At 41.1% G+C, this 24,350-nt stretch overlaps 1 protein-coding gene across 1 annotated transcript in view; it reads right to left on the reverse strand.

The window, feature by feature from the left end:
- Positions 1-3,105: 3,105 nt before the first annotated feature.
- SLC25A13 (solute carrier family 25 (aspartate/glutamate carrier), member 13) overlaps positions 3,106-24,350 on the reverse strand; it is a 78,325-nt gene continuing 57,080 nt past the window's right edge. Inside the window, exons 13-17 of the mRNA XM_009994917.1 lie at positions 21,525-21,665; positions 9,198-9,336; positions 5,338-5,496; positions 5,167-5,257; positions 3,106-4,316 (exon numbers count right to left, since the gene is read on the reverse strand). Of these exons, the coding sequence (XP_009993219.1) occupies positions 4,127-4,316; positions 5,167-5,257; positions 5,338-5,496; positions 9,198-9,336; positions 21,525-21,665 (720 nt within the window). The 3' untranslated portion in view covers positions 3,106-4,126. The remainder of the gene's footprint in view (positions 4,317-5,166; positions 5,258-5,337; positions 5,497-9,197; positions 9,337-21,524; positions 21,666-24,350) is intronic.

Genomic DNA, 24,350 nt, shown 5'->3' on the forward strand with positions numbered 1-24,350 from the left:
CAACATTAGTCACAAGCAAACACAGCCTAAGACTGGAAACCCCTCACAGAGTGAGACAACATCCTACATAGAGTGCAATGGTCCCCACTGACCGGTGACAGACAAAGGAGATTGTTATCATCAGGACAGCATCAGGCCTAATGAAGGACTCTGTGCCTAATGGCATCTCTTCCAGGAGTAGCAGCCTGTCCTCAGGAAGCTTGTAGCACTGGTTCTCCTACAAAGTCATAAGCAGAGATACTTCTGGTACACTCTGGCTGCACAGCCTGGGGGTGAGCAAGCACAGGGGGAGGCTTTGCAATGTACCTGAGCAACTGGAATAAACCTTGCAAGCAATGGTACTGCTTCCCAGGACGACAAGGGATAGTTCAAGGAGCAGTTAAACACATCTTAAAATGCTGTTTCTGTCTGAAGGGCAATAAGCACCTTGGAGACATCCTCAGGTTCAGCACAGGGAGAGGCTGCCCATGCTCACAGCCCGAGCTCTCCACTGCCCAACGGGCAGAAAGCAGAATTACTGTACAAGTGGTGTTAAAGAAACTTCATCCCAGGCTGCTTCTGTGGTTTTTGCTGTGTTTAAAACTTCCTGGAGACACTTAAATTACAAATGTCTTGAGATTGCTACATTCTCAACCATTAAATAACTTACAAATTATCACCGTCTCTGGAAATCATGGCAAGTAAATCAACAGAAAACAGCCTGAATTTCACAGCAGTGTTTGACCAGCGAGCTTGGACAGTTCCTGTTGATCCCTGTGCTAACGTGTGCTGGAGACCTGAGGAGCTGAGCAGTGTGCCCATACATCGTGGAGTGCATGGCAGGGACATTCCTGAGCAGGCTGTCCCCTCCTAAGGAAGATGCAGAGCGGTTTGTCGGGTTTCATATTTTTAGCAGGCTTAGAAAGTCCTGCCCAAGTTATTTTTGAAGCCTGTGGTATGTTTGTTCCCAAAAGTGTCCCCGCAAACTGTCAATATTAAGTCAGCTTAAACCCAACCCATTCCCTGGGGACCAGGCAGAAAAGCATCCCTCAGCTTCTGCTGGACTGAGAAGCACAAATACGGGGTAACTGCTGCAGGGACACTCCCTCTCCACTCTCACCCTGATAGGTAACATCACCAATATTTGATCATTCCTTTTTTTCTGGAAGAGTGCTGTCACAGGCAGCTAGCTGGCCTGCAGGAAGCAAGCAAGGTTACATTTTATCCTCCCACACTTTGCGTAACTCATCCAGAAACCCCAGGAGGACAAACATTGTCCTAAGGGCCCTTTGTTTGTTTGTAAGGCAATCTGACAGTTCCTTGGCCTGTAAGCTTTTCAGAGCAGGAATCCTTTTGTGTCTGGAGGAAGCTGACTGTGGGCACAGATCTTCCCCAAGATCTCCTGGTAGAGCTGTGACTATGAAATTGGGTTTTGAACTGGGTTGCATGATACTGAAGCAGTCACTGACTCTTCAACAATTCTGCCTCTGCCTTCATCCTGAAAAGGCCCTGAAAAGAAGGACAGAAGGACTGAACAATCTCCACCGCCCGCCCCCCCCCCAGCAGCTGATGGGCAAAGGAAGGGCCACCATGAGTGGTGGGGTGGGTGTCAGTTCAGCCTTGCTCATCTGCCTACCAGGAAGAAGATGAAGGCTGTGGCCTTCTGAGGTGGACCTGCCACAGGAGAGCTGTGTCTCATCTTTTCCCATGGCTGGGAGCTTTGTCCCTTTGTACCTGGAATAAAGGATAAGTCATAAATATACTGCCAAGCCTGAGAAGGAAATGGCAGCAGTGGGCAGGGGAACGAGTCAGACTTATGATTTGCTTCATAAAATACAAGCAACAGGTTTCATCACAAGCCAAGTAGTTGTGCAAGTCTTAAAATAACCCAACTCTAATTCCTCTTCCATTCCTGGCTGCAAGGCCTTGGCTGTGTTGGGGTTCAATGTTGGTGGCAGGGATGTGGTGTGGCTGGTGCAGCCTGGGTGTCCCTCTCCAGGCTGCCGAGGAGAGCAGCTGCTGGCTGAACACACACTGGTGGCCAGGAGCTTCATTTCCCAGACCAGGGGAAATGTGCAGCTGGGGACTCAGACATCTTCCTGAGCTGCTCACTTTTCACAGACACCCTTGACAAGGTACATCAGGCAAAAAGTGAGGGACAAAGAGTAAAACCAGCTCCTAAATAGCCTAAAATCCCAAGTGTCAAGCACAAGCAACTCCCAGTGAGAACATTTAACTTTTACAACAAGCCTTAACCAAAAATCCTGACAGTTAATTCTGGAGTAATACAAGGGCTGGTTTTTTTCCCAATTTTGAAACTAAGGAGCTGTCATCTGGGGAGACTCAAACACACAGAGTGCAGAGGTAGCAGCCAGTGGCTGTCAGAGCCCAGCACAGAGACTCTGCTTCAGCCAGACTCCACGATGCAGCAGCAGACAGATGTCATCTTCTCCCCTCCCCTTCATGTGCATGAGTGCTGCAGATGCTACTCCTGCCACGTCTCCATGGCACAGTGATTTCAAAATGCAAATTAGTCCAAGAGAATCGTTCTCATGATGATTCAAACACAAATACAATAATAGAGTGACTTCCATCTCAGTATTTCCACAAGTTACAGTACAATAACATGATTCTGCATACCTAGCTCATTCTTCTGCAAAAACACTGATAACACTGCTGCATTCCTTCAGTTTACAGTCAATGTTGAAGGCACCTGGAAGACCCCTCGGGAAGACAAGCAAGACTAAATTCTTGCTTGTCTTAAGAAGTATCACAGAAAACACCCAAGAGTACCTTCAACTGACTACTAGGTAGTAAGACTGTTCATGACACATTAACCTCCCCACAAAAGTAAAGGTTAAAATACCAAATCTTGCTCCAATCCTGTTTTTTTTACTGAGGAAAAAAATACTTTGTTGTTGTTGGGGGTTTTTTTTGTGTGTGACATCTACACCAACAGATGTCTTTCTACCCAGGGAAATTCAGGTAATTTGTTCTCAAGCTGCAGGGTTTTTTTATAGCCTGCATGTCCAAATATTAACTTTATCTTAACCCAACTTTGTAACTGAGGCTGAAGAAGACATTTTATGTACTATGCTACTTCTGTAACAGAATACCATGCATGCATCTGTTTGAAAGGTTTATTTCTATCTTCATAAATACATAATTTCTAAACACTGTGCAAGGCACCACAAAATTAAGTAAAATCTTTTCTTTTAGAGTATTTTAATCTTTTTTGAGTTGATGAAGTAAATAAGAATCTGAAACCACCTATTTGCCAGTTACAAGCCAGCAGTTAAGGCAGGTACCATTGATACAGTGCATGAATTTTCTATTGCAGTTATTTAAACAAGCAGCGTTTCACTATAGAAGTGCATATACAAACTGAATTCCAAACACCAGCAACCCAAGATAGGCACCTAGTTATGAAATTTCCTTGTATATGTAGTAGAATGCCAAAAGTTCTGCCATAAAGTGCAAAGACTATGGACAATAACACTTTCTTTTGAGCATTTTGATACCAGTAACATAATACAACCGCTACACATTTATAAATGTGGTTTCCATTACAAAAACATGTTCCGCGTAAAAGCTTCATAATACAATCCAGAAACAGAATTTGTGCGTGTACATATTTAAAAAGTTGAAGCTGGACTGGCATACTTAGGTACCGGGTACATATTTGCTGACCTCTACAGACAAGCACTAAGTTTATAACCAATTTACAGTCAGAATCATTCCACTCTGAGCACCGTGATATCCACTGAGATTTTCCGCTTGAGTGACGATGTGCGACGTCCGCCCTGCTGATCTGCAGCTCAGCGCTGCCTGTAAGATGGTCGGGTTCACAGCTCTCACCCAGCCCTCCCCAAGAAACAGAACCTAAAATTAGTGTCTTCCCAACACAAGCACATGTCAGATGTGGACAAATACATTCATGGTCCCAAACTTAAAACAACTGGTAAGAATTTCACAGTGATCTGGTTAAGGAAGCACAAAGACAAATGATTACACTGAAGATGAAAATTGCCTTAAAACTCAAATGAAGCTAAACTTTTATGTGATGAGAAGCTAAAGGAACCAAGTATTAACAAATTAGAAAAGTGGCTCTTTCCCAACTAATAACGAAAAATCTACAGCAATAAACTTAGGGTCCTACTGCTGCAGCAGCTTTTGAGGTAGGTGGCGATGGCTTAAACCGAGGTAGGTAAAGTCCAAACTTGTTTTCAATCCCTGCAAAAGTGGCAACTGCCAATTTATAACCACCAACATGGTCAGGGTTAGGAGCAGGGAGCGTGATCCTAGATTTAGGAACTGGCTCTGATCCAGCTGGTTTTCTGAAAAAAAAAATATTAAAAAAAAATTATTTTCCATAAAGTAAAACCAGGATTTGTAATAATCTCCTCCGTCAAGTCACCTGAATGAGACACCTGAGTGTACTTCCCAGGAAGTAACTAAATTGAATGCTACAATGTAATGAGAAATACCCTAGTTTAAAACCTCCCAGAACAGTTAGGAGCCTTCATGTTCAGTGAGGATGGCCGAATCCTGGTAACATTTGTGGTGCATTAATCCAAACTGCAGTGTGGGGGAGCAAAGGTTCCTCAGTCTTTGCTACAGTGCACAACCAACCCAGGAATTTTCATCTTCTGTCCCCAAGGCTTTGGAAATGATCTGCAGCTGCTCCTGGGATCATGTTAAACATCTATCTGTATCATCAATGAAGACAGGAGGCAGAGATGAAGCTCCAACAAATAGGTTTTGGACTTGGAGACACCTACACACTTTCTTGGGTGTCAAATGACCTGCCTAATCAGGGGCACAGCTCCTCCACCAAACTAACGAGGGTGCTAATGCAGCACAGCATATCCTGACCCGGCAGGCGTCACATTTCCCCTGCAGTTATATCCCCAGCCCATTATTTAACCTCTCGCTGTCTCTGTTTATACTAACACAGGTCCCCAGCTTGCAACAGTGATGTAACGCATGGTAATGTCTTGCTGCAAAACAGCTACTGGAATATCACCCTGACCTCCACCAGTGCAGCATGGCTTAAATAACATTTACAAAGCTTTTGCAAAGTGCCCTCCGCAATAGCAAGATCCTGACTCTGACACAGCAAGGAGCACCAAGATCCACATTGAACCAAGTGCAGCTTCAGGGTCCCAGGCAAAACCACATACTTACACTCCTCCAAAGTCCACGTAAAACCATCTTTGCAGTAGCTCATAAGTCACCAGAGTCACACCAAACTGAGGAGAAGATCGAAATACACGAGCTGGAAAGAAAATAAAAGAACTAGTAAGTGACAAAAAAGACAACTAGAAGCCACTTTGTAATTTAAACTCTTTTACACACCTCCTGCTCCTTTCCACAGAGCCTTGGGACCTTCCTCTCGAAGGATCTTCGCAAAGCAGTCTACAACACCACTGTAGGTGGTCTGTCCTGCCCGGGCTGCCACCTGTAGCCTTGTTTTGATGACATCCGCAGGGGTCACCAGAGAAGCTGCAGGCATACCTACACAACACAAATCCCATCAGGTGGCTGCCACCAACTTATGACATATGCTACACACCTTGTTTACCCAGGGATAACCATGCCTTTTGTCAGAAGAACACAGCCACGCTGGTTTTAAGCAGAAACTAAGAAGGAGAGCAAGCAACAAGAGGCAGCCATTGTGGGCATGGCTCTGCTCAGAGAGAGCTTCTCTTAGAGCAACAACTGTATCCCATGCTTCCTGCCAAGCTGGGAGGCATGGGCTGGATTTTTCAGTGCTAAACAAAAACTTGCACAGTTAATAAGCATTAAGTTTTTGAAGGTGAGGTCTATCTTCCCCTTTCCTTTTCATGCCTCTCTGTGGTTCCTGGCATTCTGGTTGCACACTGATAGAACAGCCTGCACACACACACACACACACCTCCATGCAGCAATGTCACCGAAAACCAGATTACACCCTGCAGCTTCAGCAAGGCACGAGAGCTAAAGTCTGAAAAAAGGGCCATTCTTGTCATTAGGAATGGCAGACTGCTCAGCTGCAAAGCCACAGCTGACATCCTCAGCAGAACATTTGGAAGAAGATTTCCATTTACCCTGGCAGATAATCAGCTGAAAGCAAAAAATACTAAATTACCAGTGGGTGGTATTTCTAAAATCATTCCTATCCAAACTGCCCATGTTTAGAATTGGGAAAAAAAAAAAAAAAAGCCAAAAAAAGCCAAAAAAAAGCACTGAGACTGTACCCAGAAGACACTGTCTCTTATGGTTTTATTACTTTTCCATTCTGCATCTGTTCCAAACCAACTTGGTCAGATGTAGATGCATAAATCTCCTCTGCTTTTTTTTTTTTTTTTAGGCTTAATAACTCTGTAACAACTTTTGTCCAAACCAACATGGTCTGGCTTCAAGCACCAGAGCATCCTTCTTGCAGACTGCTCTGAGAGATGTAAGCATGTGCATTATCACCAAAATAACAAGTCCTCCTCCTCTCCCGGACCCTCCAAAATAAAGCACAAGCTGATCTTGCACAGCGGTCAGTCTCGCAGGCAAGTGCTAAAACCTGGTAAGGGTTTCTGAACTCCATAAATGTTGAAATTCCTCTTTGCTTAGCCTTACCCTCACCAGGATATTGGGTGAATCTTCAATTTAAAGCTGGACTTTTGTCCTTCAAAAGCCAACCAGTGTTTCAAGGAAAACCAAAGAATGTACTTAGAAACAATTCTGCTTGCTACATGTTGACTTCCACCTCCATATTCCTCATTCCTTATTATTGAGGATATTTTGCAGTTAAAGATGTTTTTAATCCTGTTTTTAGGAGCTATGTGTACAGGACAAAAGACTTTTACAGACAAATAAAAATTTACAGGTTGCTGCTGTAAGGAGCTCACAATCGAAATGAGACAAATGGCACAGCAGGAGCTGACAATAAAAAAGAGGAGTGAGGGGAGGAGAAGGAAGTTCATGGAGGCAATAAGCAGATGGAGCAAATTAAGGAGAGATCCTGTAGCTGATATTAGAATCATCTCAGAAAATGCTGTGACAGAACAGGTTGGAACATCTGATGAACAGTGAAAACCAGAAGCAGATCAAGCGAGATGACAGGCATGTTGCATGTGTCCCTAGCAAGAACAAAATGGAAGGACATACACCCAGCAAAAGGCAACACCCACTAGCAAAGGATGCAGGTGTGCATCTGAGCATGGCCAGCTGGAACATCCCAGCATCCTGGGGCTGTGGAATTGCAGAATTTCTCACACCCAGATGGAGCTCATGTAGACATCTGATGTCAGGTGACCAGGTTTGATCCCCCGCCAGAGGAGAGACCTCAGTCCAGAGACCAACCCAGTACTGCAGAGATGGTTGGGTTGGGTTTTGTTTTGTCTTCCCTATGACTTTCTGGTGGCAAAAACAGTGGACACATCCCACCAGCTTTACTTGTACCAAACAAAACAAATTCCTTGTTTTTGTAAACAGTATGCTGAGTGTTGTCTCTTTAATACTCTAATTTGGTCATGAGAGTTAACCTAGGATGGGATTCACAGGAAGCACTGGATAAAATTCACTTTACAGCTATTTTGGTAAGCCATATCAGCAACAATAAAGACTGCTTCTGTGCCTGAACTTCAAAGGGACGGTTATCTCAGTCTGCAATCACCTGACAATGGCTAGAAAGAGAAAAATAGGAAAATCTAATAAATTACTTGGCTTAAAAATGCCAGCTTATATTTCAAGTCTGTAAATATGATCTAAAGTTCAAAAATTGTTTTGTTCCATTAAAATGGGTGAGAAATAAGCTGGCTGTAAGCTCCTGCTGGGGGCTTGGAGGCTGGCTCTGGTTTGGGAAGGAGGAGGGGAGAGGATAAGGGTCTTTTAAGCACCAGTCATTTGAACACAGCTGGTTTTCTGAGTTCCAAGTCAATACCTCTGGACTACAAGGTACTGAATACTGAGCAAACCCAGAGCTGGAGCTACAGGCTTCAACAAGACAAAGTGATCTGCACCATCAGGCTTTGGATATGTCCTAAGCCCAGACAGTGATCATAGAAGATTCCTGGCTCTTCAAGAGACAGCTCCTGTGTCCTGACCAAGAACATTTTCTCCAAGGAGAAGAAAGCTTAAAATCAAGTGAAAAAACACAGCTAAACCACAAACCACCTATCTGTACTGGATTCATGCCACTCCATCACCTGGCAAGTCTCAGCAGCCTGTCAGGGGCTGTGCTGGAGGAAGAACTTGGCTGCAGCTCAGAGAGACCAAGCAGCCCCCAATGAACACGATGGAAATCCCAGCTGATGGGAGCCCTCCTGCTTGCTACACGCTCCCCTAGAGGTCTTGTTGCAAAAATTTTCAATTCCATTTGCTTCCTGAAGGGAAAACCTTCAACGTAGCAGGCAGTTACCAAATGGTGGGACCCTTTGGGTGTAGAAGTTGGGTGGCCTGCCAGGGACCAGCTATGCAGCAGACACAAAGGCAAGCTGAGGCTACAAAGGCTGTCTCTGTCTTTTCCCTTAGGCTCTGACGCTTAAGATAAATACATCTGTGACAAGTTAAGCATGATTTGGCTCTCCTATCCATTATGTAGCAGACTAAAATAAGCAAGTGCTCAAGATCACACTCAGCATCTCTGTCATATATGGATATACAAGCAGAAATGTTTTCAAGCTTATCTGTTTTGTTTACTATATTTATATTAAAAAATAATGGTAATATTCTTCACAAAGCCACAAAAATGCATGGGATACTGTGGGTAGCAAGTAATTGTCATCATTTTGTCACAGGCAATGTCATTGTGTTTGGAGAGCTGTATGGCTAATATGGCTTTTGGACTCCACATACCAAAATTCAAGATTCCTTTCATCATAAAGAATTTAACAAATGCTGTGATTTTATTTAGAAACCATTTCAACAAAACTTTACCAGTTAGCCAACCACAAACAAAAACAGCACAGTAACTTCACAAAGAAAGATGATCTATGATGACAAAACATCATAACTTAAATCTTTCCCCTTGCTTTTCCTCCTGACCACTGTGATTGTACCAGGAACTTAACAGTATCTTTATTTTTAACATCAACTCACTCCACAGCACGGTAGCTTTCTGTTATTTGGGCACAAGGTTGCAAAATGCATATAGTTTTTCTGAGCTTTTCAAAGTTCTTGCTGCCAGTACCGTGCTGCAGGTGCAATATAGTGGCATGCAAAAATGAAATCTGGGCACTTACCAGCTATTGATCCAGCCAAGAGCAGATTTCCAGGGCTAACCCTCCCATCTTCATTTGCAAATGAAGCTTTCAAATGAGCGTAACAGGGGAAGTAAATGGCAGAGAAAGGGATGTCACGCAAAAAACACGCCTTAGCACCCTGTGTTGAAAGAGAAGAAGTTTGGGGAATAAGCAAATTTAACATGATGAACTATGAGCACCAGAGAAGAGAGCAACATAGTATTTTTTTTTTGTTTTGTTGCAGTTTCTTCTCTCAAAATTTTGAGAGATTGTATTTTACCCTGCCGAGGAGGGTCTGTGTGTTGCTTCTACATTCAGTGATTTCTGTCATAGTACTTATCTTGTCTGCTTGTTCTTCCTCACTCCCTAGTACTGTAGCTACTTGCTGGTAACAGAGAAAACGTCATGTGTTGGAGTAAACTTTGCTAGCACCTTTGCAGAATTTTTAAATAGTTCACATTGTAGCCACGCACCTGTAGTGGGAGTTTAGGATGTGGTGAAGAAGGCTAAGCCACAGGAAAGGTCTGTCCCCTCTCATTCCCTCTTACAATAAATACTTCAGGGAAAAGAGTGCCCACTCCATGCATCTATGCAAATATTGCAATTGATAATGCAAAATAAACTAAGAGAAAGAAGCAAAGAAAGAGACTAGGGCCATAACACCAACTCTTTCGCAGAACAGTAACATGATGACTTGTGATTTTTGAAGTACAGGTGATCAGGGATACAAGTTGTTTCAAGTAAGTTTCAGCTCTTACTCTTAAATTTGCCTTGCTATCAGTTTTGGAAAGGGTACAAACAGACAATGAAATTACCAGCAACATAGCTGGCTTCAAACCTAATGGGGTAGCAAACAGGCAAGAAAAGTTTTGGGATAGCAGTAAGTAATTAACTGTTTTTCAAGCAAAGACGAAAGCAAAAAAGCCACTAGAGGAGGCAATGAAAATAAAATAAAATATGAAATTCTATCAATGTTCCAAAAGCAAAAGGGACCTGCAGTCTGCCCTTCCTCATTATGTAGATCAGAGGACACCAAAGCCTGAACACATCAGGCCTGAGACTGGCAGAAAGGCACAGACAGGAAAGTGCTCTGGAAAATGGGTAAAATCTTCAGAGCTTGAGAAAGAAATGTTTTGCAGATAAGCCTAAGCCTCTTCTCTTTGAAACAAGGGTGGAACTGTGCTGAAACTGCTTGAGGTTCATCCATAATCCCTTCTGGGGTGCCCTTGTTACTGTACTTCTCTTGTGTGCAGGTCTACTGGGGCATGGCTCAGTGCCAGACATTTCAGAGGGGACATGACAGTATCCACAGAATTTAAATCGAATTATATGACTGGACATATCTGCAAGTTTAGCTTGTACCACGATAGCAGTTAAAATATAGTGCTTATCCAAGGTGGATGCTGTTTCTTGAGCAAAAATGCAAGAGCTACGAGGTGTCAGAAAAACTGGAAAGTCACCCTTCAGAGAGGCAAGGCATGGGTGGGCAGGCAGGACGTGTGACAGGAAAACCAGGTCCTGCCAGGCAGCTTGCAGGAGAGACTAACAAGTGCAGTTCGCAGGCAAAGAATGCCTCTGAGAAAAGAAAGATTTATCTGAAAACAGCCACTTGATCTCTAGTTAAACTTTGTGTGTCACAGGCTCAGTTACCAAACACAGTGAGCACAATATGCTCTGCTCCAACCACAGCTGCTTTCCACCACGCTTTCTCAGCTTATTTCTTGATGTTTTCAGACGGAGAACCAACCGCTTTCCCTGACAGTCAGTTTGGAGGTTAATGACTCCTGCTGTTAAGACCCTTTGCCTTGTTGCTCAGCTTCATTTGTCTGATTTATGTTGCCAGTTGCTGGTTCTCATTATGGCTTTCTGGATACACTAAGGAATGCCATAAAGGAACTCAAAGCAGTGCTGGAAGCCACTCCACTGTTCACCCACGCTGAATGGGGTTATCAGCTATGGAATAAAGTGATGCTGGGCTAGATTCTCTTCTCAAAATTGCCTGCAAAACCCATACACTTTATGTTGAGGGCACAGAGATGGTGAATCTTTTGTATTCACCAGAGACACAAGAATTCTGGCTTCTCGTGTGCAACAGAATCCCTTTTTTCAGTTTACCTTTAATCTTCACATAAAAAGAAAATACTATGATTTTACCAAGTTCTGTATGAAAAAGTAACTTTTTAATGATCAAACATCTGCACTGTATTTACCTCACAGAAAAATTATGAAACGCACTAACGACACAGTCACAGACCAACATGGTTTCTTCAAAGATGTATTTTTAGAGCATGCTTTTCCTCAGAGCAAATCTCCTCACTACCTTTGCCCTCAGGGCACATTAGTTTTATTTTCTTTGCAATGTTGTCATTAAACACTGTGCACATTTTTTCCTCTGCATTTTTTTCATACTTTGAAATATCTTGACATAGTTAAAATAACTTAAGGAAATCAATAAACTCTGAATGTGAGCAACTCTTAACTCTTAGCTGCTAGTATTCCTCCCCTTCATTAAAAGGCTCTTTTTCATGGGGCAGAAACGGCATATAGTTAATATCCCTAATAATGTATGTTTGGGTAGGCAGAGAGGGAGGGATGTCCATCAACTTAGTTGGCTCAGTGTAAACAAAACCTGGATCAAAACTTGGATCCACTTTAATAATAACCCAGCTTGGCTTTGGTCCAACATCGCAACAGTCTAAAGTTTTCCCCCATTGCTCTGTTTAAAGTCTGGGAAAGCATGTTTAAAAGCAGGCCTCATTTAACTTCAAGTTAATCATCCGCAACCAGCCCAGGCCAATTAGGAAGGCTTAGGGAGATTGGCCACAGTATCTTGAAAAGCAAAAGAAACATTTATTTTACTTCTCGCACCTTTTTGATGTGGACAACGTGCTGAAAGCCAAAAGGAGTTTTAATCAATCCCCAGAAAGCTGTAAGGATCATCCGCCCTAGTTTATTCTGGCAGCCAAGGCGCAGACCTGCCAGGCATGAAATTGTTGGGAGATCCTACACACCATGACATGCGCCTCCCTCACACAACAGTCAGTTGGCTCCCACCTTCAGTCTCTTTAATAACCTTAAAGCTCTTAATCTCGAGTAGTATCTCACTGAATAAATCAACAGAGGCAAAAAAACCCAGATCGTCAAAGATTGGGATAAATAAGCCCAAGTTAGTGCTGGGGCAGGTTCTTTAGCATGCTAATTCCTGCTTATACCAGCTCTACCTGCAAATAAGGCTCTAAACAAACTATTTCTACTACAAGGGGAGGGTAATTATACTGACAAAGGCACCTCTGTGTCGGGTTGGGCAGAAGGAGCCGGCAGGTCTGGGAGACGCAGGCTTAACCTAGTCTCCTGCAGTGAATGCACATTGTCTAGTGCAGGGGGAAAAATGCCAGACTGGGGGGACCTAGCAGCATTCAAGACAACAGTGGTGCACCTTGTCTGAGAGGGTTATTTAATGCTTCTGGCACCTGTACTTACAGCCACCCCCTCTTTTTCTCCTTTACAGGTTTAGAATTTATTTGGCATGTATAATTGTTATTTTGATCCTATAGCTACAAACAATAGGCAGCATGTCATTTCTTGATCATTTTGCATTCTTCTTGGGTTTTACTACAGACTTAACCCTTTGGAATCGGAACCCTAACAGTACCTAACAGGTTTTTTAGCAGTCAGTCAAATATTACTGGCATTTGCTTTCAAGGGCTGTAGTTTTTGCTACTGTAAAATGGCATTGCCTTAAAAGCTGGTATAGGTTTTTACTCACGTTTATTTGTATCAACCAAAATATGAAACTCATTAAACACTGCCAGTTATAGGAATAAAGTGCTGATTTCAAATGCTATGCCAGCAATTCAGATTCAGTTTGCAGACAAAAATCACAGTGCTTCTTAGTTGGAAGGGCTTTTTTTTTTTTTTTGTGATTTTCAAAGAAATTTCCAAAGAGCACATATGAGAACACAGTCACAAAAAGGCATAGTGGATGCAAATCAGTGTAACCCTAAACTTCTGGTACTCTGTTTCCTATGTTTATCCTGCTGCTGTAAACCCATAACTGCAAGAGGTGAAATACCTCAGCTGTTACCAAAGCAACCAGGCAGGAGCTTGGTACACACATCCTGTCACCTGAGATTACACTTTCCAGGTCAACACACCAGGAACCCGCTAATGAAGTTGTTAAAAAAAAAAAAAAAAAAAAAAAAAAGAGAGATTTTTGGAAGCTTTTTTGACTAGTTTTGGAAATGCAAACTGTGTTGGCAATATCAGCCAAAGCACAAATCTAAGCTAAATACCTTCTAGTAATTGTATCATGAACATGACCATGGCCAAGGTATCCTTTCTCAAAGATCATTTACTTCCATATTATTTACTGTCTTCTTGGGATTACAGAATAACTTTGTTGTGCAAAATTCTAGAGTGGCACTGCCTGTTATGCTGTAAAGCACTAATCAGAGTGTTTATTTATTAAAAAAGTAATATTTTACTAGACATTTTATGGCAGATACATGGAGTATCTATGATGTACAAAGTAAGTAGGTGTACTTAAAATGTGTGTTTACGTTAGCACTTTAAAGATGTTTTTTGAAACCAATACAAATTCAACTGACTCTAACTGGACTTGATGCATATTATGGTGCAAGATGGGCAGAAGACAGAAACTATATTAGTTAACCCTGTACAATCACTTCAATATCCAACCGTGAAATTAAAATAAAATAAAATTAAAATTTTTAAAAAAATTGAAAACCAGAACTATATCCTTTCCAATTCCTGTCAACACAAATGGCATTTTGTATTAGGCTAAATTATACTTTCCCTGACTGGGATATGTTGTCTCTATATTTCTGTGATCTACAGAACATCTGTAGCCAAAGAAGAATTTACTAGTTGTAAGCTTCCATGCCCTGGTGCTTTCACAGCAACAATTACTGGCAGAAAGAAGACAGAGGAAACAAATTCCTTCTGCAAAAGTGCTGTTATCTGTCTCCCCAAAGGAGCATCTGGGTTTTGAGAAGTTTTAAAATACTTATTCACACAGGGAGTTCAGAATTCTAGGCAGAGGCAGAATTTTTTTTTGCCTACAGGGCCTCAACTCAGTGGTTAGTCTAATGAGCTGTATGTGTCAAATCTTTTTATTACTGCAATTAACATGCATTTTATTTCTGAGCTGCATATCATTACAGAATTGTTACTATCTGAAAGCCCCATGAAGGTGCAGTGAGTCTGGGAGGAAGCTTTGACTTTAAATTGTTGCACTTACTATGATGGACATTGAGTTGAAATGAAAAATCCCATCTGTTTTTCCAGACCTACTGGTCTTTAGGTCTTCAGTGAGGAAAGAAGAGGAGGAGAGGAGAACTAAATTATCTGACCTGGACCTCTATGCACCATGATAGCAACTTTCCTCAAAATAAAAACTTTTTGAGTTACAAAGGTACAAGCCAAGATAATACTGGTCTTCAAGGACATTCTCCTCAAAGCACGAGGATGGTCCACTCCACTGTGCAGAAGGCTGAGCAACCATGTCAGAAGGCCAGCATGAATGCACATGATTGAGCTCAAATGCAGAAAGAAAAAAGGAGGCAGAAGGAGGCCCATACCTGGGCTACCCAAGAGAAATACAGAACCACTCCTTGGGAATGGAGCAATTGAGTCAGAAAAGTCGAGGGTCAGCTGGAGTTGGATCTAGTAAGAGATGTGAAGGGGGAGTAAAACGGGCTTCTGTAAACACATCAGCAGCAAAAGGACAACTAAATAAACAGTGAGGCTGTTGCTCAATATGGGCAGGAAACATAGTGAAAAAGAACATGGAAAAAGCAGAGAAATTACTTTTGTCTTTGTGTTATACTAGTAAAATCCACCCTAAGGACTCTCAGCTCCATAAGCTCACCAGAGAAGTCTGCAGAAGCACAGCATTTCCTTTAGACAGAACACTTAAGCCATCTGCACACGCACAATCCATGAGACCAGAAGAGATACTTCCAATGGCATCAAGATAGCTGGCTGATGTCACTGTGAGGCTGTTATTACCCACAAAAGGTCAAGTCAGTCAAGGGAGTTCTGATGACTGGAAGAAGACAAACATCACACCCATCTTGAAGAAGAGTAAGAAGGAGGAAAACTTCAAGCTGTTGTCCCTGGGAGGTTTACAGAGCAAATGTTCCTGGAAGCCTCTTCTAAGCATACAAAGGACATGAAGGAGATTGGGAATAACTCATATGGATTACCAAATCACAGCTGACCAACCTGATTGCCAGACCTGTGGATAAGGACACAGAAGTGGATGTTGTGCACCTTAGCTTTTGAGATGGTCTGCACAGTATCGTCATAGCTAGATCAGTGGAACATGAGCTGCACTCTCAGCAGATTAGTGAATGAAACTGAATCAGGAGAATAGCTAGTGTGTAATGGCACAAGGTTGCTGGCAGGAACATAATGAAGTTTGAATCAGCAAACACAAAGATTCTGCATCTGGACTGAAACAGCCCTGTGCAATGGGATAGGCTGAGGATGAGTGACCAGAAAGCAGCTTTGGAGAAAAGGCCTAGAGGATACTGGTGACCAAGTTGAATGTGGGTCAGCAATGTTTCTTTGCAGTGAAGACAGCCAGCCACCCTCCCCTTGGGCTGCAGTGGCAAGGGTGCAAAGGAAGTTATTATTCCCCTCCATTCAGCACTGGTGAGACCACATCTGGAGTCCCGTGTCTAGTTCTGGTCTCTCCTGTACAAGAAAGACATTGCCACATTGGAGTTAGTCCAGTGCAGGGCCTTGAAACCAGCTGGGCAGCCCATGGCATATAAGGAGGGAACTTAGTGTGCTCAAGTCTGAGAAGAGAAGGCTAGGGAAAGGCCTTATTGCTCTCTTCAGCTACTTAAAGGAAGGGTGCAGGGAAGACAGCTCTTCTGGGAGGTGCACAGTGGAAGGTTTAGAGGCAATGGAGAAGCTGGAGCACAGCCAATTCCAGTTAGGCAGTAGAAAAAAGTGGGTTTTTTTGTTTTGTTTGTTTGATTTAAACTATGAAGCTGGTCAAATACTGGGTTGGGTTGCCGAGATAACCTCCAGACTGGCTTTCAGAGCAAAGTATTCTGAGTCTAAAATCAAGTGTGCGAGTAGAACAGAGCACAGATCTCAGCAGAGTACTACTATGAATTATTTGGTGTCAGAAGCACAGCAGAGCACCACGTTAACATGCCCATGAATGACCCAAAAGAATATTAATCTCACTAATATAGAGGGGCATCAAAACTAATCAACCCAGCTTCTCTATGACCCTCAACTGGCTATTCATTTGGACTAGAATGCTGGGATAATTACAATCATAATCAATACAAGACTCACTCAGCTGGATGCAAAAAGGGTTTACATAGTGTTTCCTTTGTTAATTTGTTGACAATGAGACATAAGATTTATTTGTCTGTGCTTTCGTTTTCTCCATTAATGCAAGACAGGAACACTGGAACTACCTACATCAGGGACATGTGGGTATTTTGGTTTAAAATCCACAGAAAGCGCTTCACAGGTAGAAATTAATACAAAATACAAGAATTCAAACAAGAAGCAGCAGATCTTGTTAAGACAAGCAGGAATTTGCCTCATGAAGCTGAGACTAACATACGTAACTCTTTCGCATCTTCCGGCTGCAGTTATAATCAATGAAAGTACATTCTTCCCTGCTGACTACTGTAAGGGACTCTTACAGATTTTCACCCGTATTTCAGCACAAAAGATTCACTGGAACTAGGTAGAGCATGCTGGATTGATCTATGGTGGTAAGAACAGCTTTCAAGATGATTTATTTTTGATCTGGGAAAAGAGAATTTCCACTGCAGGCCTTGCAATGTGGTAAGCAAAACAGCACCAAAGCGGAACGAGAGAAACATAAAAGCCAGTGTGCAGCAGACTGAATGACCAGTCTTGATTTAGGGGGTTTGTAACTTATCAGCACAGAAGTAAACTCACAATAACGAGCAATGGAAACACTTCAGCTCTACTATGAGCCTGCAGACTAACTGGTAAGGTTCTCATTCATCGCAAAAGAACAACCGCTTAAAAATATCCGTGGTCCTATTTTGAAAAATAATAACTATGGTAATACTGGTTTCAAGTTAACATCATGTCTTCTGGGATCCATCTTCCTGTTAAATACGTGATATCCCTCCATGTATGCTATCTTTATAGAAAGCCCATTTTCTTCAGTGCTGGCAGTACAGACAAAGAGCTGATCTTTGCTCTCTGTGGATTTCACCAGCCCACTGTTAGATGAGGGAATCCCTTTTCTCCCCATCTAAAGCAGGATCTTAAGGAAGTTCTGTAAGCAACAGAGGATCCTGACCCTCTGTGCTTCTTCTCATACTACCCTGCCCTATTTGGCCTCATCTAGACCGTGGCCATCTTCACCTTTTACAGGGTCACAGCACTACAGCCTCTTGATATATATATATAACTCAGATATTAGAAGTTGATTATCTGGGTGGTCAGCGGTCGAAACTGCTGTAGAAAGCTGAAGTTAACCCTTCTTAGAAAAGTTTTATAAGAATTTCTAACAAGTAAACTGGAAAAGGAGGAACATTATGGTCTTGAATGAAAACTGATGCAGTAGTTAGTTTTTGTTGGCTTTGTTTTGGTTTTTTTGGCCACAAAAGAAAAAATAACAACAGAAAATAAATTCAGGCCATACCAAACAGAAAAAAAAATGAAAACAAAAGCATTTGTTATAAACTGCAAAATCAAGTCACATTTCAACTTTGGATTGTGAAAACACTTTTTTTAAAGAAAACTTAAAGAAAAAAATTCATTTCTTTCCAATGAATATTCCTGAAATGAAAAGTCTACAATTTTGCTTTCAGTACTTGCAAAAGAAAGTTAACCAGCTGGTCCTAAATCATGGCTAAGCTAGACCAGTGTTTAAAAAGGAATACCTACATGAAGACCCAGTAGATCTATAAACAAACTCCAAGATTCACAAATAAAACTCGTCTTCTAAAACAGGTATCTATTCTTGCTCTCCTGCAGCAGTGTGTGTGAAGTCTTACTTAGATGTACTAAAATAAGTATGCTTTTGCCTCTAACACCACTGCTCCACAAACACCTCGAGACAGCACAAATCTCCTCTAATACAAACTGAAGGGTTCCCTATGCCATGAAGCTATTCCTCCCTTCACCTGTCTACAACCATCCTGGGGAGCTACAGAGTGAACTGCTCTGGGTTCAGAATAAACTGATATGTAAGGAGGAGGGGACTTTAGTTTTAATGAGTCTCCTATTCCAGGTAGTTATGTGGCTGCACCAACACTCTTGTGAGCTTATGGGAGAGGGGGCAGATAGAACTGCTTTTTTTTTTTGCTACAGTGCCAAAGTGTTTGGTGGACAACAGCAGAAACCTGCCCAATGACAGAACCAGCCATGACTAATAAGGACACAAGCCTTCTGATCTGGCCTGTGCTCATCTGGACAGACGACTGTGACTGCTAGGTTAAATTCTCTAGTTCTGTCACATCAGTCAAGTATTCATAGGCAATTAAGCCAAACTGGACATAAAAAAGAACATGAATACAAGGAGTGGGATGGAGAGAGAGAGAGAGACAACAACAGTAAAACCAAAATAAAACTCTTCTGTGGCTTTTTTTTTGTGGAGGTAAATGGACTTAATGAATGAACCAATGAAAATGTGTAGCTTGTGATGAAATAACTGCCAGTTTCAATGCTGTAACTAGCTCCTGTTCAGATGTATTCCTTTCAAATTTTCACCAGTTCCAGAAAACAGAAATAATTCATAATATGACCCAAGACATTAATGCCATTTAATAATGGAAAACTATAGCAAATTCTGCCCACCTAGAAAAAGGAAAACAAAACATCTAAACAATGCTAAACTTAGTAAACTAGCTCATCACTCTCCTGTTTTATTTTTACTAGTCCAAGTAGAAGATTGCTCTCCATTCATGCACAGCCTCAGGGATGCAAGACTGACCTGATCAATACCATAATGCCATTTACTAGGAGTTTACAAGTAGATCTATAAACAAACTCCAAGATTCACAAATAAAACTCGTCTTCTAAAACAGGTATCTATTCTTGCTCTCCTGCAGCAGTGTGTGTGAAGTCTTACTTAGATGTACTAAAATAAGTATGCTTTTGCCTCTAACACCACTGCTCCACAAACACCTCGAGACAGCACAAATCTCCTCTAATACAAACTGAAGGGTTCCCTATGCCATGAAGCTATTCCTCCCTTCACCTGTCTACAACCATCCTGGGGAGCTACAGAGTGAACTGCTCTGGGTTCAGAATAAACTGATATGTAAGGAGGAGGGGACTTTAGTTTTAATGAGTCTCCTATTCCAGGTAGTTATGTGGCTGCACCAACACTCTTGTGAGCTTATGGGAGAGGGGGCAGATAGAACTGCTTTTTTTTTTTGCTACAGTGCCAAAGTGTTTGGTGGACAACAGCAGAAACCTGCCCAATGACAGAACCAGCCATGACTAATAAGGACACAAGCCTTCTGATCTGGCCTGTGCTCATCTGGACAGACGACTGTGACTGCTAGGTTAAATTCTCTAGTTCTGTCACATCAGTCAAGTATTCATAGGCAATTAAGCCAAACTGGACATAAAAAAGAACATGAATACAAGGAGTGGGATGGAGAGAGAGAGAGAGACAACAACAGTAAAACCAAAATAAAACTCTTCTGTGGCTTTTTTTTTGTGGAGGTAAATGGACTTAATGAATGAACCAATGAAAATGTGTAGCTTGTGATGAAATAACTGCCAGTTTCAATGCTGTAACTAGCTCCTGTTCAGATGTATTCCTTTCAAATTTTCACCAGTTCCAGAAAACAGAAATAATTCATAATATGACCCAAGACATTAATGCCATTTAATAATGGAAAACTATAGCAAATTCTGCCCACCTAGAAAAAGGAAAACAAAACATCTAAACAATGCTAAACTTAGTAAACTAGCTCATCACTCTCCTGTTTTATTTTTACTAGTCCAAGTAGAAGATTGCTCTCCATTCATGCACAGCCTCAGGGATGCAAGACTGACCTGATCAATACCATAATGCCATTTACTAGGAGTTTACACAATAGCATGAGCTTCAGTAAAACACCTAAAAATTAGCAAGTCAATTTAAAGGGAAAACAACTCCCCATGACATCCTATTCAGACTGGCAACTTCTCTCCAGGCCAAAGCATACATACATCTACTCGCTGGCAGGCTCCCTCTTTGTAATGTTAACAGAACAATTTAAAAGGACTTCATGCCTAAAAATGGAGATGAAATTTAAATATTGTGAAGTAGGGGAATGGGGCTCATTTGGTATTTTTTGAAGCATTTCTATATACAACTGAACTGCTGTAAATAAGAAATGGAGCAACACTGCTTGCTGCACTGGAAATACTGGGACAAATGGGTAGTGTGGAAGCTTTCTCCAGAGGAACAGGCTGCAGAATCTGAAGACACGGTGCCCTGCAGTATATGGCATTCATTGCAGTTTTTATTTCAATACTGTGTATGTTTGCTATCTGAAAGTACTCCCAAGACCTTTCATATTCCTCTATATCTAGTCACCCTCATCTAAAAGGAGAAGGTAGTATGTTAATCCTTTAAATTATTTGCAGCATACATCCTGTTAGATTAAACAGAAGATGTTTCTAATCCTGCTGCAGTCTAACATTAAATCTAACTTCTACAAATTTACGTATTTATGTGAGGACAGTAATGTACAAAGCATAATTATAGAGTTTGTGGTGTGCACTCACAAAAGCAGCTTTTATGATATTACCTGTGGCAATATTCTTCTAAAGAAGCTAGGAGAAGCTTGCTTTAGAAATATATTTTTATGATGGCCTCCCACTGTTGTCCCAGCATCACTACTGTCTGTATTTCTTCACTACTACTGTGCTACAATTCCCATCACTAAATCAACAACGATATCTGGGAAGTCGCTGAATCAAACACATAAGAGTAAAAGCTCAGCTCCAAAACTGAAACCTCTATATCATAAAACAGATTAAAATGAGTTTATTTTTACACCAGACAGAACACCAGGAATCAAACTAAACCTCAGTGAACAACACTTGCACCTGCTGAAGTGAGAAAAGAAATCTTAGTAATATCCACAAAAAACACGTGCTCAAAAACATGAGATGGTTTCTTCCCTTAGTTAAAAATATAAAATGAAGATATCACACAGTAAGGAAGATTTTCTTTTTTTAAATACAATTATGTCCATCTATGAAAGTCTATAAGAATAATGAAAATATATTTTGATGTGAAATATTAATAATTGGCTTTTAATTCATGCACATATAAAACCCACATACCTTATAGAGGCCGAAGAAGCCTAAGTCCCGTAATACAGTGAGGGCACTAACCCGTGGACCAGTAGTAATTTCTCCAGCAACCTGTAATCGAATCTTGACAATTTCCAGTGGATTGGTAAAGATCACTTGAGAACCTCCAGCCTGGAAATTAGAAGTGGAAGGCGATATGTTAAACTGCTACATTATTGGCAGCGTATGTCCTGTGACATACAAGAGAAGACACTTGCAATCCTGCTGCAGTCAGTTAAGGTATTAGCAGACAAGGGTTTTAGTGTTTGTGAATAAACTGCAGCTCACAAGGTAAGAAACCTACTCCAACACATGATGAGTGGTCAGGAAAAACAGAGAGGAAGTAGGACAACCACTGCAGGACACTGCAGTACATCCAGCAGACACCAGTTCAATTACTGCTGCAGGAAGACATTCACCAACACAAATGTATGCAATACTGTCAAGCCAAGAACATTGTAAAGCAAGTAATAAAGTCAAAGGAAGAATTAGTAACTAAATAAAGAAACTGAGATGTGCATGCCATTATATAGAAAGTGAAAACATATTATTGAAAAGTTAAAAGTCTGGCAGAAGCTTTTTCAATTTTGGCACGAGTTCATGAAACAAAGAATACATGGACTCCAGAGACCAGAGCTGCAGATAAGACTGTGATTTTTTAAAAACGCTGCTGAACTACTAGTTTCAGTGCCATTAAGTACTGTTTGATTCAAGAGTCTGAGATCCACATCATTATTTGTGCATAAAGAAAGGAAGGTGTCCAGACTGAAGGACTCTATTAATGAAGAACTACTAAATGTTTTTTAAAGTGTCAGTCTCCATTTGTTGGTTAAACACAACAGTGGCAAGTATTTCAGCCTCCCCGCTAGTTCTCTGCAAAGTTAATCTCACTCACAACATGCAACGTAGGGTATAACCTTTCTGCTAGATTGGAAACAAGAAAGAACAGGCAACATGAAGGTTACCTAAGTGTATTCAGAAAAATACTAATTCAAACTCCACCTGGCCCAAATTCAGTGTGTCATTCTAACTTCTGTTAATTTCTTAATTATGTGGCCCAACAGCTATGCCCTTCTCTAGGTTCTGAATCACACAAATTATGCAAAGGGCAACCCCCACCATACCCACAACAAAAAACCCCTTTTTTTCCTAGAAGGTAATGACTAAAACATAATAAGCTGCACTTAAAAGCACTTGCATGTAACCATGTCTAGTATATAAACACTATTTGAACATCTTTTTTGAATTATCCAAACGTTAAAAAAATTAATCATAGCTCAGATGAACTATCATTCAAAATAAAAAATACGTACAGTAATACGGTTTAAATAATGTGCTGAAGAAATGGCAAATCATACGAACAACTATTCTTGTCTACACAGTGTGGTTACAAATTAAAGTCTTTACATAACCCCCAAAATATCCCAAATGTTTCCTATTTTGACCAGAAAAAGCATGTTCTCATCTAACTCAACTGGTTTTGACTTTCAAATTGGCATAATTTAATTTAACTGCTTTTACCAAACCAGAATCCTGGTACATATAAAGCTGCTATTCTTGCTGCCATTAGAAATTAGACTGATAAATTATTTTGCACATAGGCTGACTTCAGTTTTGCACTTCAACTGAAACATACTAAGTAAGTAAGCATTCAAAACAAAAAATTGTTTCCTTTACTTGTCTACTCATCTTGCAATGTCTCAAAAAAAAATAAAAATCCTGGAAAGGTCCTTATGATGAATTACAAGTTCCTATATAATAAACATTTTTGTCTATGTATTACCAATATTAAGCATTCCCACATGCCATCACACATTTTCCTCTTAGAAGGATAAAATCCCAATTGCAGGTGGTAATGTTCATTTGCAAGTTTGCTATACCACAGCCCTTCTCTGAGAAACAGTACTTAAAATTCATACCAACTAACCTATATTAGCACAAAGAAACTGCTTTCCATCAGTATGATATTCTTGCACTTCATTGTGCTATAGCTCCATGGGAAGTGTTCCTTTATTTTTCACTATGGGAAAACCACATTAAAATGGGAAAGATAAAACCAAATTTTTAAAAATAAATTATTATTAATGCACAAAAACACTAAGCAATTAAAAAATCTATAAAATGTTTATAAGTGAATGCCATATATAAAGTAGAGAAACAGAAACATTTATCTCATTTTAAAGGACAATAAAGGCAAATAATTTATTAATTCAAACAAATGGGAAGTACTTCATGTGATAGCACATATAAAAGTTTGCACATCCAAACTGCCTGCGTCAACAGTACAGCACTGGATGTCTGTGGCTCTGGTTAAATCACACAAGACTTCCTCTGCTTCAGCTTGCTATTTGAAAATTGAGAATGCTGTTACTTGCCCACCTCATACAATCACACTTGTTGCATCCAAATTTTTAAAACACTGAGACCTGCATGCACCAGACACTACTGAAAGGACTACTGGTTTTGCTGCCCACAAAGTATGTCTAATGAAAGACACTGCAAATTTCCAATGAAGTCCTTCCACAACTAGCGCAGAACTCCCTGAACAACCCTTGTCATTCTCTGTATTTGATCAAAGATATAATCAAATGGTGAATAACTGAAAGCAATGAGCCAGACAATACCTGACAGAGAGTCTCAGTAGGAGGGTTTCTACCACCTGCCTGCTTTGCGATGGAGAGGAAGGCTGGTTTATCAGCCCATGCAGAGGCAGTTCTAGCAGTAACAAGTACACTCGCCTGGTGGGGAGCTTTTATCACTGTTATTTAACCATCGATGCTGGTATGTGCAGCTTCTTACTTTCAAAATGCGGGGGGG

Source organism: Chaetura pelagica, unplaced genomic scaffold (assembly GCF_000747805.2).
Source record: "Chaetura pelagica isolate M959 unplaced genomic scaffold, ChaPel_1.0 scaffold12, whole genome shotgun sequence".
In the NCBI taxonomy this organism is placed as follows: domain Eukaryota; kingdom Metazoa; phylum Chordata; class Aves; order Apodiformes; family Apodidae; genus Chaetura; species Chaetura pelagica.